Genomic DNA, 21280 nt, shown 5'->3' on the forward strand with positions numbered 1-21280 from the left:
GTGGCATCTCCTGCGACCCTACGGTTACGTGAACAGCTCCAGCCTTCCTCTGTTGAACAGCTCCAGCCTTCCTCTGTTGTAAAGCGAAGCATCCCTTCGCTCCCTCCTGTTAGTGATAAAAGGTATCGCACGGCTCTCCTTCAGTCAGAGAAGTCACAATTTTGGTGCTTTTCTTCGGACTTCCTCGGGACAGAGGACAAGTGCAAGGTGTAGTTCCTTACGGTGAATGAAGAAGAAAGAAGAAGAAAAATATTGTTCTTCCTTGACTTTTTTTTTTGTGGCATGTGGCAGAAGAGAAATTGAGTTTATTTCTCTTGTAAGTTTGTTTTCTTCGGTGTATCTCGGTGTAGAGAGAGAAGAAAAGAGAGCAACGAAGTGAGAGTGAAAGATTCCTCTTGTAAGTTGAGGTGATCGACTGGTGTAAATTCCTCGAGTAGTAAAATCCTCTGCAACTCCGTGGACGTATGCAATTTGCCGAACCATGTAAATCTGTGTGTTCTTTTCTGGTGTGTTTTTCTTCGCCCTAATTTCTCAACAATTTCTTATTAACACATCTTTTATCCTTTATTACATGCTAAAACTCCTTAAATCTAGCTTCCACTACCTTCAATAGGAGCTATGCCCACCATCCCTCCTATATAATCATTTCACAAGCTATCTTTCAATTTTTCCAACATTCATCTTAACACTCATTTATGCCACTCAATTTGTCTGTCAATGACTTTTTATAACCCAACATTAGCTCAATATAGTATGGTCAATCTAATTGTAGTTTCAAAAAAATTTACCGTGAAGTTAACAATATGGAAAGGTTAAAATTCACACGGGGTTACACACATAATTATGATATAATATTAAAATAACTGTTTGATCATGGTCAATTCAGGCTAAGAATGATTCAAGAAAGTACTGAAAAGCTAGCCGCGGACCTCCAGGATAGCATGAAATTCCTCCTTTGCTGTAACCAGTCTGTCAGTGTCACTTGAATCAACAACATATATGATAGCTTGGGTATTAGGAAAGTAGCACCTCCAATATGGCCTGCATAAAAAATTGAACAAAATTTTATCAGCTAAGCGAAGAGGCGAATCTATACAATACTTATGATGCTTTCATGGATAAGTTCAAGGAGCATTTACATACATACCACACAATTCTTACGTATTTACATATCTAACACCTAAACAATCAGATTTACATGCATATAACTCAAATCTATAACATCTCATCAAAAATAACACCATCACAACTTCTTTAAAAGTAACATACATAATTTCATGTATAAGTTTATGACACCAAAGTCTTAATAAGTGTGAATATCAAACTTTACGTGTTAGATATGTAAATACATAAGAATTTTGTGGTATGTATGTAAATTTACCTATGTTTAAAAGTAGTCAACCACGCAGTCATCCATAGAATGATTGTTATCAATGCCTAAAAAAATATTCGTAATGAAAAGCATATTTCTTCATTGGCATAAAGAGAACTGAACATGTAAAATTATAAGCAAAAAATGTTAAGAACTACTTTAGAGTTGAATAACCAACATGATATGAGATGTCTCGCAATGCACAGCTACAGGCAAATCTGCCAAAACATTTTCCCATCAGAAATAATTAATGCAAGAGTAGACGAACTAGGATTTTATTAACTGTAGCCTTTTCATGCATGTGTCAGCCAAATTCATTTTCCTTGCATTACGTTGGAATTCAAATTTCTCAGTGAATGATACTAGAACTTTACTAACAAGACTAGCTAAAAAGGAGGAAACTATAGAGAGAGAATTTAGAGTAAAAAACTCTTAAGGTTTTATTAAACAATCAAAAGTACCAAGACTTAGGTACACATGATTCTATGTACCAGGCTCTCCCCCTAACCCATAATTTATAGGATTAAATCTAGGCTTAGCATTAATAATAAAAGCTACATCTGAGCTATAAAAGAAATAAAATATATAGCAAAACTAAAAAAATTGCTTGTTGTAATATACATGAGACATGTAGCCCATGTATATGGAAAGGACAGTGTTCAATTGAGACCGAAGTCCCTAACAATCTTCAGTTTAATGGGCTGAATAAAGGCAAGTATCATAAGAGCTTGGGCAAAATTGCCTTGAGATGAAACAAGTAGCTTTCAATATTAGATTGCTAGGCTTAGTCAATAATTAAACCAAATTGAACATGGCATCTCAGTGAGACTTAAATCGATGATTTCATGATGGGTTCAATGGAATCAAAGTGACTCAAGTGAATTCATTGTGACCTAGGTTAATTCTCAACAAATCCAACAAGTTCAATAGATTAGTTCCTCAATCTCGACTAACATATTTCAAACAATAATCAAGTTGACTGGCATAAAGTTTAGCCTAAGTAATATTTTATATTATAGATTTAGTTCCTTGATTCTCTTATATATTTAATTTAAAAAAAAAGAACAAGAGAATAAAAATTAAATTTCAATGCAAAGCTAACATCCTTACTATAATTAAATATATCACTGTTGCAACCACTGCGGACAGTACTTATGATGCTTTCAAGGATATATATGTGTTACATTAGGAGTTGGAAGTCAATTTTTGTCATTTTTATATTCATGAAAACCGTTGGCATCCGTTTCTCCCTTCAAGGGTTATATCCGATTTGAGTGGTGATCCGGCTATATCTCTTTCCTAAAGTGATGATTATCTTCCCTATCCTCTTCTACATCCCTCCCACATCACTCCTGGCCGCTCAGTCCCTGTTGCAGCCACTGTGGACAGCAGCTATTGGTGTATTTTTCCTGCAATTTCTCCATTTCCAGCAGCCTCCCTCCCTTCCCCACATCGCCAACATCCTGCACAACCACCTCCACTCTTCCCCAACCTTTCTACATCACTCCCAGATGCCGATCCTCGCTGCCGCCATCCGAAAAACAGTAAATCTATTGTTTTCCTGCTGTCCAACCACCATTCTGACTTGCTGCAGCCGGGATTGCAACCTATCCTACAGTCTTCCCCAATCTTTCCACATCACTCCCAGATGTCGATCCTGCACAGCCACATCCACTCTTCCTCAACCTTTCTACATCACTCCCAGATGCCGATCCTTGCTGCCGCCATCCGAAAAACAGTAAATCTGTTGTTTTCCTGCTGTCCAACCATCATTTTGACTTGCTGCAGCCGAGATTGCAACCTATCCTACAGTCCCCACTTGCTTCCCCCACACCAGACAGCAATCCTCTTGCTGTCCGACATTCCACAGCCCTTCCCCTTCGCTGCTCCTCACTGTCCCAGACCTCAGTTTCGCTGACAAAGCAATTTCCGACCCTCTTTTTGCTGTCTCAACCACCCACAACACATTTCAGCTACCGACCTCAGGCCTCCATCACCACTGGATTGAGCCCTAGGGTGAGTTTGTGTGGTGTTTGTTGTAATTTTCCTTTTAAATGTGTTTGATTATAACCACTTATTTGCTTTTAGTAATAATATTTGAATTTCTTATTGAGTTTTGGGTTAACCCCGATATCATCAAGTGGACCAGTCTCCAACTTATTTTGTAATAGGAGGTAAACATAGAATACAGATCCAAGAAATAAGAAGAAAAGTGTCAATGTTGGAGATCAAGCAAATGTAAGAGAGCATTGAAGTGCCAACTTCTAATCTCAATCAAGGAAGCTCTAGTTCCTCCGACTAAAGATTTTGAAGCTTTAAAGAAAATGGCACTCTCTCTTTAAACTCATATAAAACTTGAGAAGTGAAAAACCATTTGGAAAACTAATAAACTTCAAGAATAAAAAAAGATCCACCAATACAACTTCATAGAAAATATTGTTATTTATCAAATCACCTAGATACCATTTTGAGTGAAACTGCCAGACAAAGAGAACCCATGAGAACCTTTCAAAAAGACCTAATAACTTGCTACCAAATCCAACATTAACACAACTAATTAGTATGGTGAGGCATATTGGTTGTGGTGAGTATGAAGCAAAGCTTGTTGCATTCGCTCGCAATGTACCGAAGATTGTTCCAATTAGAAGCAAAGGTAATTCCCTTTCCCTAAGGGTTTAAGGGATTTTATTCAACAAGCTTTAGTGTCATTCAACCAAATGAGTTATGAGAAGACGGAAAAAGCCACCATGGACAAAAAGAGCAACGAGTAGTCGTAGCATGACAGGAACCTAGCAAAGGCAAAAATGAGACAATGAATAGTCAACCAAGAAAATTTTTCAAATGAAGAGGATATGCCCGTAGTTCAAGAAAATAAATAGATGAATATGCATCAAAGATTCCCAATGATGCTCTAAGTGCAAGGGAATAAAATACATTGCCATGATTTCCCTCTTAGAAATCCAACCAAATGGCATTTGAACTCGCCAACCGAGGAATAACCAGCGCCCAAATAAAAGGTGTTTGAATAGATCATGCCAATAACTAAATCACAAGGAATGGCAAGTTTGTCAAGCCCAAAGAGTTTACAATGGCCAATTAGGAAGCCTAAGAGAAACCTAGCTAGGTAATGAGGACATTATACCTCTATGGAAAGCATGTGTTAATATGATTTGGTTTAGGCGTATCTCTTTCTACGGTTATTAAGCCTGCATTTCACGACTCAAAGGCTAAATCACACTCATTAAGTAAAAGATTATTTGTCATGTTGTCAACTAGAGATGGTATTAGCATTTTTGTTGTGTGCATGAATCCGCTCAATCAAGATAAAAAAATCTTGTTCTTTTTTTATCATTCTAACCTCTGATTGAGTTTGATACGATATGATGATTTGGCTACTACAACGTCATGCCATGATTAATTGAATGGGAAGCGAGTTCAATTCAAATTTCCCCATAGCCTATCATCACTCTATTTGGAAAAAGTAAAGTAATTCTGTCAAATATCTATAATTGAAGATGATAGACTATTTTTTTAAGAGATGTCACCATCTAGGTTGCATCAAAGATTCCAAAAAGAAGGCAGTCTAATGTATGATGTGCTTATTGTTTGAGACTGTCAAACCAGCATGATTGAATTACAATCCAACCATAAAATATAATTTATTGCCATAGACGACACAAATTTTCAAAAGAACTCTATTAGATGGTGATGTTTCAATGGCAGATGATGAAGAATCAACAACATGATTTGCAAGAAAATAAAGTCATTTGACCAAGCATTTTAGCATGAGAAGCTCCAATCTTTTTTTTTGAGAGAAAAAAGGATAATGGCATGAGAACAGGCATTATACACCATTAGCAAAACAATGTAACTATCAAAAACAAGTGCCTCCTTCCTTCAATCAATGATCTCTTCAATCAATTGCAAGCAAAAATAATAACCTCCAAGATCAGCCTAGAATAGGTATACCCATCAAGCCCAAGTCAAAGAAGCGGGACATGCATAAGACTGCCTTTTATACATGTGATGGCTGCTAAAAGTTCCATGTCAAACCTTTCAAACTAAAAATGGCCCAGCAGCATTCATTGACTTGATAAAAAGGGTAACTTGACGCACGGGCATCAATTTCTAATAGCTTCTATTGGCGATGCCCTATTCAAATCCAAGGACAGAACCTTGTGCTAACAGTCTTTACGGAACTCTCAAGAACCATAGATTATATGCAAATTTTTACAAATACAAATTCTAGCTAAGCAACACTGTTTTCTCAACTTTTGTTATCATGACTACAAGAATATAGATAGGCCCTCAAAAGATTATAGTTGTGGTTGACTAGCCAAAATTCACGAACATGCCAACGGTTTGAAGCTTAATTAGATTAACAACATACTACACGAGGCTTGTCCAAGCATTCTCCTAGAAGGCATCCCCCTTCTCAACCGATGCAAGAGTTTATCGAGTTTGAATGGACAAAAAATCTGTGAAAAGAGTTTGAATTGTTAAAGGACTGTCTAATCACAACATCCCACTTCTAGATGGATGAATTTCAAGTCTAGAATGATGGTTCCTTAGGACTATGATGTTCAAAGATATGGCATGGTGAATTAATAGCCCGCATCTTGAGATTGCTAAATATGCATTAAAACAATTACCTGGCACATGCTTGGAGGTTGTGGAGTTTTAACTTAAGATTAGAGGCACTACATATATGGCATTCGTGTGAAGATATTTACTGACCACCAAAGCTTAAAATAATTATTCACACAAAAGAAGATGAACGCATAATATGGAAGAAGGCTCGAATCATTAAAAGACAATACCCTGCAATCCAATGTCACCAAGGAAGACAATATGATTGTTGACATACTAAGCAGGAAATCCTTCTTAAGCAAAGTTAAAAGCTGGCTAAACAGGACAGCTGTCATACAAGAGCATTTGCATCAAGTGATCAAAGCAAACAAATCGACCAAAAATTTTGAGCTGGAGACCAAACAAATTTACATATTGATGATAGAGCGCTTAACTGCAAAAGCCGGCAACACATAATGACCAGAGAAAATTTAAAGAAAATAATTCAACGTGAAGCACATCAATGCATGTATAGCATGCATCTGGGGGCACACAAGACGCACCATAACTTGAAGAAATTGAAGAAGGAAGAGGAGTACAAAAGCAAATTCTTGGCATCCCAATGAAGAAAGCCATCATAGATTTAGCAGTTTGCCACAACCTCTAAAATAGCTACATAAAAGTGGCAGGACATGACAATAGGCATTTTGACAAGCTTGCCTAGACTGCCTGAGGGCATAACACAATTTGGGCAGTTGTAAACCAATTGAAAAAGTGACCACTTATGTCAACGCATAAAGCTTGAACAAAAGATCGACTACAAAACATATCCAGTTGAATGGAATGCCATGAACTATTGTGATTGATAAAGTGGATGATGAATTTCCGATTTAGAAGCAATTTAAAAAAATGCTGGGCACATGTTCCCATCTATAGAATAACAGAATAAACAAGAAAATTATCATAAACTTGAAGGATCTGGTCAGAATACGCATTCTCAGTTATGGTGGCAAGTGGGAGCACACCTACCATCTGATAGTATTCCCCTACAGCAACAGTCATCAAGCAAGCATTGGCATAGATAGCATGAGGCGTTGTAAGGACAAACAAATAGATCATCCCTCTTCAAGAAGAACAAGATGAAAAGCCATGTAATGATCTCAACTAGTAAAAGAGACAACCAAGAAGTTTGAGATAATTTATGAGTGACTGCAATGACTAAAAGGAGTGCAGTATCGATAAAAAGTAAAGATGTCCACTTCAATGTTAGAGATTGAGTCCTCCTCAAAGTCAAACTCATGAAGGGATTCAAATGTTTCGTCCATAAGAAAAGCTTAAACCACGTTCTATTGAACCATTTGAGCTTGTAGAATGAATAGTTCAAGCCCTTCAACGCTTAGATTTATTGTCAGAGTTAACTGATGTATAAGATGTTTCCCACATTTCTTCACTAAAACGTTTTGTATAATCTAATGCATGTTGCTCACTAAAACAGGAAAGTTATGTAAATACAACATAATCTATGCTATGTAGAGGTGCCCAAGTGAATACTACCATAATAGCACGTGAAATTGTGTGGGAAGAAGATTCTTACAAAAAGATTCATTCTTTGGAGGAACAAAATTGAATGGGAAACCATGTGAAAAATTAAGACAAAAAAAGAAACATATACCCTTAATTATAATAAATGCATCAAACTCAAGAATAAAATTTCCTAAGGAAAGTAGATTGTAAAGGCCCAAATTTTAGTACATAGAGCTCCTTGTGATTCGAGAGGTTGTCAATTTGATTGATATTCTATCAAATAAATTTGAGAAGAATTAAGTCAATTTATGAAAAATTCAATCAAATTGTAAGGAATTCAAATTAAAAAGGTGGAAAATCCAGCAAAGTGCAAGCATTGATTGCTAGAATATGGGTCCACAATGATTTGTGAGCCATGAGTGTTTTGAAAACACTAGATGACTAGCAATAAACCCGAACAAAATTGATAAAAAAATCATTCATATTTATATAAGTGATACCAATATAGTGAGCATAGCTTGACATAAGTTCACTTGAGTGATGAAAACCACAAACCAAGTATATGGCATACCCTAATCATGCAAAGTACTTATGCTTCATATTTGATGCTTTTGTTTGGTCTAATAGTCTTCTCCCAGCCAATTTGCTCAAATAGATTTGTCTCCCCAATAATTCGTACATTTTAATTCAATCTATAATAGTGGAATAAAAGAACTTATAGGGAGCTATCATATCTCCTAGCCATTAATGAAAAGGAAACTCTAGAGGTGGCATTATAAAATAGGCTTACAATTGTCCCGCTACATTTCCAAGCAGAATAGATAGGAACTATCTATCAATCTAAATCATAGTCGTTGATTCTCATCTCAATACTGTTAAATAGTGAGGGAGGCCTTAGATAATAGATTGCTATTGTTCCATCGAGTCCATGGGAGAGAGTGAGCATAGAATGCAACTATTCTACCTTCCATTAGAAACATAGCAGAAAGCTAATGAAATTGAGAGTAGCTTGCAAAATAAATCAAGAATTGATATATATTAACTCTTCATACCTATACTGAGGTGCGAGGCATGAACACATTAAATACAGTTGGATTCATTGCATGTTTGTATAAATGAAATGGACTTCTTTCATTACATAGTGTGATGTAATAAGTATGGAAGTATAAGATTCCTTCATGGATCTTAATAATATTTTTATAATTCATACGAATAAAATAAATAATACTAAGTGAAGATATGAAATGATGGTGCCAATAGATAGACATGAATTTTAGAGAGAATTCCTCATAGAAGGTGGTTGACAACACTACTTGGGAAAATTGACATATTATGAGGAGATTGATGAGTATCAAGACTCTGTGTCAATACATATTTTATAAAATATGGCACACATCATAAATAAACATGGATGACTTATCGTCATTACATAAATAAATGATCTATGCATAAATAACAAAAAAAAAGAGAGTGAAAACATGACAGTAAGACAAACCGATATGATTGTTTATATGCAGTCTACTTCTTAAATATTTCATATAATTGTTATTATCAATAGATCCTTCATATTAAATGAACACTGAATTTGCTAGGCCATTTTGTACATGCTTTGAGCCAATTTATTAAGTAATACTTTGTTGTGTTTGGAATCCTTCATTCGAATTTTAAATTTGTTGCAAATCCCTAGGTGAGGGGTACACACAAGATATAATAAAAAGAGAGAAGCTCTAACCTGACATAGCCAAGAAAATTTCAAAAGGAATTCGGCCAAATTGTATAGTCCAGATAAATTAAATAAAATAGTGTCTCGAAGATACGTTCATGTTAGTGTTGTGTTTCATATGTCATTTCAATCATTGGATTCAACCACAAGTCAAATGCACATTTTGCATTAAACAAGCTAAATTAAATTTTAAACATTACCATCAAGTTTTCTTTGGCTATTCTTATTTAAATGAGTTAAGTAGATCATTTTCTTGCTCAAAATTAAAAGGACATGCGATATCCAAACAAATCTACTTTATGTCATACGGATAAACTAAAAGGTTTATCGGCCAGATTTATGGTGACTAAAGATTGGCAAGCCTTCAACTTTAACCAATCAAATTTTGGGTGTGACATGAGGTGTTTGAACCATGCAATTAAAGAAACAATTAAAGTGATGCTTGAAAGCTTCTCGAAGAAAAAATCTAAGTGCAAATTTGCTACCTGACCACCTAAGAACATAAGATGCCAGTATGCATGCATCTTAATAATTTCAGTAGTATGTGATTTTAAGAATCTATTCCAAATCTACAAAGAAATGCTACTGGATTTTGCTTTCTCTTTAATGAGTAGCTTACTATACACATTTTAAAATTACGAGACTATCCCAACAAAGCAAAGGCAAGGAAATTCTCAGCTTCACTTTGGACTTGACCCAAATAAATTAGTTAATGAAAAAAGTGGTTACACTCAAAGGAAACAAAAGATGACCAAAATAAAAACACAAAAGGATACAAAATGATTGATAACTAGATATCCTTCTTATCCTCAAATTTGAATGAGGTTGTTGGCCACCTTTTTCTTACACCAAAGAAAAAACTAAATCATTACTAACCTTATGTTTAATAGCTTTTGTGACTACCTTTGGCATTTTCTTTAGGGAATTATAAATCAGATTTTGTTATCACCTCCTGTTACAAGTGGGAGAGTATTGCATGCATAAGGGAATCGAATTCCAACTACATGATATACATTTTTTACCTCATATTGCAATTTTGCCTCTTCTCACTCTTGGCAGTAATTACTAATATCTAAATTGCATCCAATTTCTCCTCAGCATTAGGTCAAATGATCATATGACCTCTAATTTAAAATTGAAGAATCAAACTCTTTCTCCATGGTTTACTTTATTATCTTGATTTTGGTTTCATTCAATTCACATTGGAATGAACCTATTCTGTACATAACCTAGACGTGGTTAAGTTGGACAAATTATATCTCCAAAGAACCCAAGAAATTCAATCAACATTTCCATATTAACTCTATCATTTAATACTAAGTTTAAACACCTACATTAATCTAATCCCTACTCAAAACCACAAATGGACGAGCAATTCTAATAAGAAAAACACAACTATTATGTTATTCAATGCACTAAAACCCTTGACTTGTGCAAGCACTTTTCTAGATCCAGAGAAAGCCTCTAAACCCGTCAACAACATTCTAAATTAAATGGTATTAAATTATTTAAATTATTAGATCATTGCAGGTTCAATCCCAACTATAATTAAATTTACATCCTATAAACCATAACAAATAGAAATCACAAAATTCTAAACCAAAAGGAGAGCTTCTTTGATCAACAAATATAATTTGGAAGAGAGATTATTAAAGATAAAGCTAGTAACTATTAGCAAGTCACCACCTTCGTTGAGATTGAAATGCATGGTCCTCAAGAAATATTGCTAGGGCTAGCCATAAAACTGTCAAAAGGGCAATTGAACAAAAAGGAAAAGAAAGGGAAAAGAGGAGACAATCAAGACTTCAAATGCGATTCTAGCTGATACACATAAACGGATCTCTAACATATTGAACCCCACATATCATGCAACTACAAATGTGGACGGTATGAATGCATAAGAGCTCAAAGTGTAGCCAAAAGGATTGTATAGGTATCAAATAGAAGATATGTGACAAAAGAGGACTAGAGCAAATGAGATAAAGAAGATGGGAGCTAAAAGACAGGCAAGAGAAAATTGCTTTATACTTGGCTTCTACTCTTATAACAATCCAAACCCTGCTCAATACCAATATTAGTGAAAACTTCCAGCAAGAAAAATCTACTATTTGGTTTCTGACAAATCATAATCCCACATAATCCAAATTTAAGGTTGAGAACTATTCCACTATTAATTTGGGCCAAGAAATCCAAATTATGACTCGAAAATCTCTCCATCCTAATTATAGATCATTTTGTGCTATTGATTAGATACCCTTTGGGATTGATCATTTGCATTGCATTTTATGGAATTATAATTATTGACATGACACTATAATAGGTTAAATATAATTGGCATATGTAGCATAAGATGACAGAACTGACGAAGTATTGCCCATAATTGAGATAAAAAGGTCGGAGCAAAAGAACTTCCCTCCATAATAATTAAACTGTTTCAACAATCAAGTTCTAAGATATAGAGTTAAGAGGTTTCATCGCCAAATTGGTTTAGACCAATAAAAAAGCTTAGTAGGATTTCCTAGGCATATTTTCTTCAACCTACTTGTCAATCTTGTTAAAAACAATAAATCTAGATTTGCACTTCATACATGACCTCACCCATAAAAAAAGAACATCCTACGATTAAACAAAAAAAAGGCATATTTATTTAACAAAGCTCGCCCTTGATTCAAACCAATCCTTTTCTCCTTTATTTGAAACATAATACCAATGTTCACAGCAATAAGATGTTAAGATTATTTCAAAGAACCTATCAAATTGGTATTGACCATTTCAAAAAAGGGTTAACAGTACATATACATCAAAATAGTCTGATCTATTGGATACCAAAAGTTGCTTCTATCTTGCAAATAATATAACGCAACCAAAATAAAAACTCCAACCAATTGTCTATTGCAAGTCCAAACAAAAAATTGATATGTACGAATTTGCTCATAAAAAATGTTTAACTAATATAAATGCAGAGATATAAAAACAACTTGAAGATTTAAACTCAAAATTTGACTGCTAATTCTTTACAAAACTAATAGCCCCGTCTTATAGTATAGATCATACAACTACCTATGAAATGGGCAGCAAGCAACATGATGCCAAATCCATAGTGACTAATGTTAGAAATAAGTGAAAAAAGTAAGCAGCAATATAGTAAGCAACTGATAAGAAATTTCCATAATTTTTGGATAATCAAGGAAATATTCCACCAAGAACATGCAACCTCTTCACAATCAAATTAATAAAGGTGCATGCAAAGACTTTTTAACATGTTATAATGCATTTTACAGTTCAATGGTTTCAAAACAATTTGACAGATATAAGCACAACTATTATTTTTAAATGAAAATTGAAGTGTCCACTCAAAAAGAAAAGTAAACATAAGCCAATCCCTCCGCCATCCATGTGGCAGCTAATGTGTGAACATACTATTTTAATCTACTGAGTTTTCTTAAAATATTAACTTCTATGCCTTTTAATATGCATTCATCTTAATTCACAAAAAAAAATGATGAAACTGTTTTTATATCAAAATGAACAAATTAAATTAACAAGTGAAACAAACATAGCACTTCAATTATTATATAAATAAATCTACTTGGTTTAAAACAGAGGGGACTTATAAAGTTAGAAATAATTAGTTAAGATAATAAGCTAGTCAAACAGAAGAAATATTAAGTAGATTAAAATAAAAATAGAGACCATATTAGTGGGCACATGGAGGGTAAAAAGGCTGTAATTTAATTGTAAACTCTTTGGCGAGAGAAGAAGCATTATTCTTGCACAGAATGCAGTCTATGCTAGATTTGCCATACTACAAATTGCAGAGGTGAGAGTGCATTTATAAGGTAGAGGAAGAAGAAATGGCATACCGTATGCTTGTTTGACCACCTGAATCACAAAACATGAAAAACAGGTTAATTACTCAAGCTGCTGGTATATTAGCATATAACGGTAGATATATTAAGAAAACACTCCAACATAATTTTTGCATAATATCATCTAGAAAATAAAAATTTTATTATGACTTTGGCTGAGAACAACAAAACCAGGAACAGCCCAGGGAATATGAAGAAAAATAAAAAAATAATAATAATAATCCAACAAAACTAAATGTTTCCTGCTACAGTTAAATGGCGTGCGAGAATTAATATAGATCATTATCAATCACAAAAAGAAAATCTGATAAGAAGAACAAACTTAGCTTTAAAACTTTATACTCCGCCATTTTCTCATTTTATCAAGTACGCAACAATAGCCGACCCAACTTAGCAGGATAAAGGTTTGTTTGTTGTTGTTGTAGTATCAAGTACCCAACAAAACAAAATTTAGTAGCTTTTCAATTCATAAGCAGATGTGGCCCCATGATAACCATCAACTCCCACTTATCCTAGAATAACAAAATCCGGGCATACAAATCTCCTTTATAACAACTGATTATTCTTAAAATTTACCACATTAGATAGAAATTGGAGCTGAAATATAACAACATTAAATTAGTTTATATAAGGTATATGATTGAGCATGAGGCTTCAGCAATGTAAAGTCATGAAATTGTGCATGTTCAGCCTTAACTGAGATAAAGACGCCGTTTCAGATTTATCCCATGACCTACCTACACAATGGCGACAATCTAAGCACATCTCTATGCCAATTCTCTCAATTATTAAGATGTTATCATGCTAACTACAAAATTTTCGAAGAAAGCAGCTTATTACAGAATATCTCTGAGAACACAAATTTATAGTAGTAGGATTGATACTGTTTTTTTTATCCTACATGCACATAAAATATGTACCAGTGCTGATCCTGAGGAGATCTAACGGTCTAGAAGAAAAGAGTATGAAGGAGAGCCCACCAACAAAAGACTATGAGGCCCACTTGTCTTACCGAATGAAATTGTTATAGCCAAAGCCAATGAAGCCAAAGCTGACCAAACCACAAAATAGACCAAAGAGGATCAAAGGATACAAGAATGAGCTATTAAGACAAAAATGAGACAAAAGACATTCGAGTAAAACGTCCCAGGAGAGCATATGCAATGAAGATTTGGTCCTCTATATCTCCAACCATCCCAAAGACGCCCAAAGACCCCTCGACAGTAAGGCCATACTAACCGGTAAACCCATATAAAGTAAACTCAGCCGACCAAGTCGATCTCAGCCGACCGAACTAATATTGCAGACCCGAAGCCAATTAAGTTTAGTCAGCCGAGCAAGAGAGCAGTCGGATGATAAACTCACACATATGAAAGATCAGCAATACCCAATATATCTCCTTTTAAAACAGTGACAAAAATGTAATATCATCACATTGTACGCTCCCATATAAAAAAGGAGATCATTTTATAAATAAGACATGACGTATTATTGTTCATTATTATTCACTTCTCTCTCTGTCTCTCTCTCTCCTACTATGCTTTATTCTGTGAGTGTGATTCACAAACAAATCAAGATTCAACATCCTAAAAGATGGGGTAAGCGCAAATCAAGCCACAAATAAAAAGATGAGCAGCCTAAGCAGAAGAAATGCCCAAGAAAGACACTACCAACACGGAGTGCACCAAAGAGTTTGTAACTCAAAAGTTTCAGGAGTTGAATGATGAAATGTAGGATGTCATTCGAGATGCATTGGGTTGAGGAAGAGAGCAACACTCTCGAGAGGAAGGTTCGACCCCACGGCCAAAAAGTCCACCTGGCCCTAGAAAGAATGGTGGCTCCCAGTACTTTGATAGTGTTGCGTCAGCACCAATTGACCGACATCAATTCGGTCGTATTGAGGCACACACTCTAAGGTCGCTCAAGTGCGAATCAAGATCCCTGCATTGGAGTTCTACAAGGGTTAGATCAATCCAACTGACCGCATACCCTCGTTTGAGTCGACTTTGTGCTTACTGATGATCACCGATGCACCAAAACGTTGGCTCTTCTTTACACACTGAGGAAGTCAACCCTTGGATGGTTCAATGAATTTCCGCCAAAAGTAATTGCAACACTGAGGAAGTCAACCCTCGGATGGTTCAATGAATTTCCGCCAAAAGTAATTGCATAATTCGTTGATATCAAAAAAAAGTTTGTGGCACAGTTTGTTAGCGCCTAGAGGCCCCAAAAAACCTTAAATGCCCTCTTGCAGATTCGTCAAGAATAGAGCGAGAGCCTTCGCTTGTTTATCACATGCTTCCAAAAGATGTCGGAAATACAGGATCTAAAGCCTGTAATCGATCATGTAGTCCTAGCTCAGAGGTTGAAGGAAAGACCATTTTGGTACGTGTTGGGTCTGCAACAACCGAAGACATTAACTTAGTTGTTAAAGCTGGCCAATAACCACATATCGATCAGGGAGTATGATTCCAATCATGTTTCCTCCATAATAGAGTCCTCCACCCGGCGCCCACAGAAAAGGGCCCCCCAAGGAGAATGGTAGAGGCCAAGACTTAATTTGTGTCCCTCCGCCCATCCTCACTATAAAGACGCTTGGCCACCCCGAGACCAAATAGCAACCAACAAAACATATCACAGAGGGAGTCAGGCCCAGTTCCCTGACCAATAGTCAGATCGATACAATGTGCACCCGCTGCCTAACACGAAGTACTCAAGGCAACTCCGTTGTGAGTTTTGATAGCCGAGATAATGAAGGCCATTCAAAATAAAGATTAATTTAAGAGAGCTTCCCGATGAAGACCGAAGGCTACCTCTAGGACACCAAGAATTATTGTGCCTATCATCGAGACGATGGGCAGGATAGATTAATGTCGACATCTCTTAGGCCTGATCAAAGCTGATCAAGACGAGGAACTAAAAGAGTTTGTAGTGCCAAAAGCAACAAGCCAGCAGTAAGGTAAGGCTCCAGTAGAAGAAATATCAAATGAGTCGGTCCGAGCCCACGCAATCCACATCGTTGGCATACTTCTCACCATCTTTGGGGTTGATGGATAATCATCCAGCCAAACCAGCCTGAAGAGGCTTTGGTCGGGAGAACTATGTACAGTCGCTCTTATGCCAAAGTGCAGCTCACATCCCCCCCATCGCCTTCACCAACTAAGATTTGCGCTCCATGGATAATCCTTACAACGATGCTATCGAAGTCACTACATTAATTGGCAACTAACAGATTGGTAGCACCCTTATCTACACTGGCAGCTCCGTGAACATCATGCTCAAGTCAGTGTTCAATAAAATGAGGGCAACGACCGTCTAACAACAATTGCAGACTTGCACTATAGATTCTTTAGCAAGAGAAAGAAAGCGTTGGGAACCATGGCATTGTCAATCACTTAGAGAGAACATGAGATGCAGTTCCTCAACATAACAGATTTCGACTCGCCACCCACATACAACGCTATCTTCGGTTGTCATCTGCTCAACTCTTTCAAGCTCGTCTTATCAACCTATTACTGGTTGTGAAGTCACCGGGTAATGGGGAGGTAATCACTGTCCAAGGCGATTTGCAGTGGTCTCACACTTGTTACCTCCGAGCTGTCAGAAGCATCAAGAAGGAACCTCTCAAGCTCGAAAATCTACAAAGAGGTCTCAAGATCAAAGAGACCATCCATCGAATCTCAACGATCAAGGGCATCACAAGTAATTTTTTTTATGATAAATGAAGTTTTTGATGCAGGGTGCAAAGATGTGTTGATCAATACCACCCTCTGGAACCACCGAAAATTTTTTGCTCATTATGTCGCTGAGATGACAGGGATACTGATCAATGTCGGTTTTTCCACTGCCTGAACACCAATCCAATGGCCTGACCGATGAAGCACAAGATGAGAACATAGGCCGTCACTTTGGACGAGCCGGACTAAGAGGAGATTTAAAAGCTACTGGAGGTTAGCTACGTCCGAGAGGTCTAGTATCTAAAGTGGGTGTCCAACGTTGACATGCTACAGAAGTTGAACAGTATGAGGTGGATGTGCAAGGACTTCACCAACTTGAACACCGCCTACCTGAAGGACAACTACCCCCTGCCTTGGATCGAAGCTCTTGTGGATGCGGCAATCAGCCACTCCATAATGATCTTTCTCGAAGCATTCTTCGGCTGCTGCCATATCAAAATGCACCTAGCCACATTTATCACTAGTACGGGAGTGTACTATTATGATGCAATGCTCTTCAGGCTAAAAAAAGTTGGCAATACCTATCAGCAAATGATGAATGTAATTGTTGCAAAATAAAAAAAAATCGTTGAAGTGTATACGAATGATGTTCTAGTATAAAACAAAATGTCAGAGCTACACATAAAAGAACTAAAAGAAACATTTGAATTCCTTAGAAAACTTAATATAAAGCTCAAGCGCACCTTTAGGGCATCTACAGGCAAATTCTTAGGCTACTTCCTACCTCGGAGTGAATAAAGGCTAACCCAGAAGAAGTATAGGTGTTGATCAATATCTCGTCCACACGAAACACCAAAAAAGCCCAAAAATAGATGGGTCGAATTGCATGCCTAAGCTTATTCATCTCAAAACCGAGCGATAAATGTGTGCCTTTTTCAAAGCCTTGAGGCGAGCTAAGAACATCTGAACGGATGAATGTGAATAGGCATTCAGAAAGCTAAGACTCCCTAGCATCACCACCGCTCCTTGAAAACCCATAGTTGAACAAAGAACTCTCCATGTACTTGGGCATCGAGCTGGTAGCCATCAGCTCGGTTTTAGTACGAGAGGAGCTTGAGAAGCGGTTCAAGTTTTTCTACGTCAGCTAAGTCCTTTGAGGCAGCAAAATCAGGTATCTGATTATGGAAAAACCAACATTTATACTCGTTATTTCTACGTGCAAGCTTCTTTCGTATTTTCAAATGCATCTGGTCAGGACAATCACCAACCACCCGCTCAAATTTATCCTCACCAAGCCAAAGCACTCCGGCCCGACTTATAAAATGGAGTGGTGGAACTCAGCAAGTTTGATCTCTTTTATGTGCCCCAGACCGCCAGCAAAGCACAAGGCATAGCCGATTTCTTGGCTAATAATCTGAATCGAGCGAGCCAGAAGATGTAGCGACTGACAGCCAAATCTGGGCTTTGCACATCGACTAAACATCTAAGCAAATCGGGACAGGTCTTGATCTCGCTCTAACTAATCTAATTTGTCATCATTTGTACTACTAAATAGAAGTGGGATTTAAAGTTACCAAAAAGCAAGCAAAGCACAAAGCTTTGAATGCCTATGATTCGACTACAAGATGGGTGCTCAGCACCTCTTTGTGAAATCTGACTCGCAGCTGGTGGTGAATCAGGTGAACAGGTAGTTTGAAGACAAAGACGAGATTATGGTTAAATGCCTTAGCAAAATTAAAACAGAGATAGGGAAATTCGAAGGCTTTAAAATTGAGTATATCTCCCGAGCGAACAGCCAAGTGGCAGACCTCCTATCCAAGTGCATCCAAGGGAGGGAAGTCCTCAAAGGCTCATCAAACCGACCATTGAAGAAGCCAAGTGAAGGAGCTAGGAACCAAAGTGCCAATGAGTTGGGTGGATCATTACATCTTGTACCTTCAGTCTCATAAGAAATAACTAATCAGAAATACTTCAAAATCAAGTCAGCCCAATACCTCATGATTGAGGAATGCTTTTCCGGAGATCAAACACCTCACTCTATCGAAAGTATATCAAAGAAGATGGGCAGAGCATGTCCTTCGAGAAGTACACTCAAGAGGAAGCAGGAGTCACTCCGTAGAACGACTTTGGCAACTAAGTGCAGCGACAGTCGATGCTTCAAAAAGATGTCGAGCAGTCTCAAGGAGATGCGAGCAGTGTGAGAAATAAACATCATTGCAGCACCAGTTGGCTCACAAGGTGCAGCCCATGGCCTTTCATGGTCTGCGGACTCAATTCTCAGGCTCTTTCCCATCATGATTCTAGCAAGAATTTCTACTCATTGTTGTGGATTACTTCTCCAAGTGAATTGAAGCCAAGGCACTCACTCGGATCACCGTAGAGGTCGTTCAAAACTTTGTTTGAACTGATCTGATCTATCGATGGGTTATCACTTGTAATCATCACACATAACGGAACATAATTTGCCAACCAAAGGATGAAAAATTTTGCCAACACCAGGGATCAGTTTGAAGCTCCTATTTGTTCATTAACCTCAAACAAATAGGCGGACCAAAGTAGCCGACAAAATTATTCAAAACCTGTTGAGGAAAAAATTCAAAAGAGCTAAAGGAGATTAGGTCGAGATCTTACCGTCTGTTCTTTGGGCGATTCGAACAATGCTTTCTACAATGGCCGGACAAATCTCATTCATATTGTCACATGTGATGGAGACAATGTAGACAATTGAATATAACCATCACTGCCAAAGAGTGGTGGCAGTCTCGGCATCTAACAAAAAAGATCTGAGTGAAAGAAAGCAAACAACAAAATATTAGTGCTCACCCTCAACCTTGCAGAGGAGAAATGAGCCGACTCAAGCCACCGGCAGGAGGAAGTGAAGAGACAGATAGCTCGGTACTACAACAAGAACATCCAAGAGAAGATTTACGCCGCCGAAGATCTTATGTTGAAAAAAGCCAACCCAACCACGTGAGGACAGGCTATGGGAAAGCTTGATCAGACGTGAACCTGGCCATTCATCAGTTACAAGTAGGTCGCCCCTAGAGCGTAAAATATGAAAATATACATAGGAAAAGAAATCGTTTGGATATGGAGCAAAGATGACTTGGAGGCATTTTATCCTTAAAGAATTTTTTTTTTATCTCGATAATAAGAATGTCTTATCATTCCAACTCTTATATTTGATTGTCAATTACATAAAAAATGATGAAGTAAAGCTTGCTAATTATACATGTGATCTCAGGTCCGACCGACATTCGGGGTACTCGAGAAGTTCATGTAAGAGATCGTCAAAATCAGACCAATACTCGGGAAACTCAAACCAACACGTTGGTAGTGTTTCCGCCCAAGCCACAAAATTGACAGTGACGAGAACATCCAATCGGTAAAAAATTATATAGATAACCGACAACGACGAATAAACATCTGATCGATAAATCACGCAAGATCTAACCCACAACGCTCATGCATCATAACAACTCATGTTTCCTAGCTCGAAATAGGTCAAGCTCTGGCGACGATTCCGTATAAATTGGCAATAAGATCCACAATGGATAGCGTATGAATCACCCTAGCAGCAAGACTAAACGGTTAACCTCGCTAAGACTGCGATAAGATCTACTTAATAAGCTTTGTATAAGGAGAGGTCCATCCAAGACAACGACCTAATCGAGCAACTAAGATATGTGAGGTATAAGACTTGAGTCGAATGGTAGCATATTCGATGAGTCCTGGGCTCTCTATAATCACACTCATTCGTTTGGATTTAACAACATTTTTTGATTAATTGTTCTTTAAGCCTCACAAAAAGACTTAAGGTGTTGGCTGATTAAATTCATTTCTCAATGGGCATTTCCCACGATCAGGTGGATTCCCTCACTATAACAATTGCTCAATGCAGGTATTTGAAATAAAAAGAATAAACCCAAGGTACAACAAGCAAAAAAAGATAAAAGCTTTCCATTTTTCCTAAGTAAAATCATATTTATAAAAAAATGAGTCACAAAACACTAAAATAGATGAAATTATGAAACGCCGCAAAAAGACCGAGGCAGTTTTTCCTAATGTCATCTGAAGAAATGCAGTCGGACCGAAGAAGCTTGTCCAAGATGAATCTCTCACCATAAATGATGTTGAACGAATAGAACAGCATTCACCTCAACTAGGTCTCAACTCATTTTGAGAGTCGTACCCGAACCAGCTTCCACTTTCTCTTCCAAAGTAGCAATGTAGTCCTTTTAACTCCACAACATCTTCCTCCAAGTCCATGATTCGGCCTTGCATGTTCAAAACTAGAGCTTTAACTTGCACTGAAGCATCGCCAGACTCCAACCTTTTGGCGATAGAAAAATCTTTTTTATTGCACGCAAGTTTCCTGCAAGTGGTGACTAACTCTGCCACATCCTTTGAGAGTTCAATAGATAAGAGATGGTTCTGCTGATGAAGGTGATCACCGACATCCTTTGGCAGATTACTCACAGCGACCAGGTCGGACAGTATTGAAATCTCCTCGTCAATCCTCCTGCCACATCAACAAACTGTGGGA

At 37.2% G+C, this 21280-nt stretch overlaps 1 protein-coding gene across 1 annotated transcript in view; it reads right to left on the reverse strand.

Annotated features, from left to right (window-relative positions):
* The window catches only part of LOC110032544 (ADP-ribosylation factor 3), a 45411-nt gene that overhangs the window by 18676 nt on the left and 5455 nt on the right, over nucleotides 1-21280 (reverse strand). Inside the window, exons 4-5 of the mRNA XM_020736205.1 lie at nucleotides 13052-13070; nucleotides 930-1041 (exon numbers count right to left, since the gene is read on the reverse strand). Of these exons, the coding sequence (XP_020591864.1) occupies nucleotides 930-1041; nucleotides 13052-13070 (131 nt within the window). The remainder of the gene's footprint in view (nucleotides 1-929; nucleotides 1042-13051; nucleotides 13071-21280) is intronic.

Source organism: Phalaenopsis equestris, unplaced genomic scaffold (assembly GCF_001263595.1).
Source record: "Phalaenopsis equestris unplaced genomic scaffold, ASM126359v1 Scaffold000969, whole genome shotgun sequence".
Taxonomy (NCBI): Eukaryota; Viridiplantae; Streptophyta; class Magnoliopsida; order Asparagales; family Orchidaceae; genus Phalaenopsis; species Phalaenopsis equestris.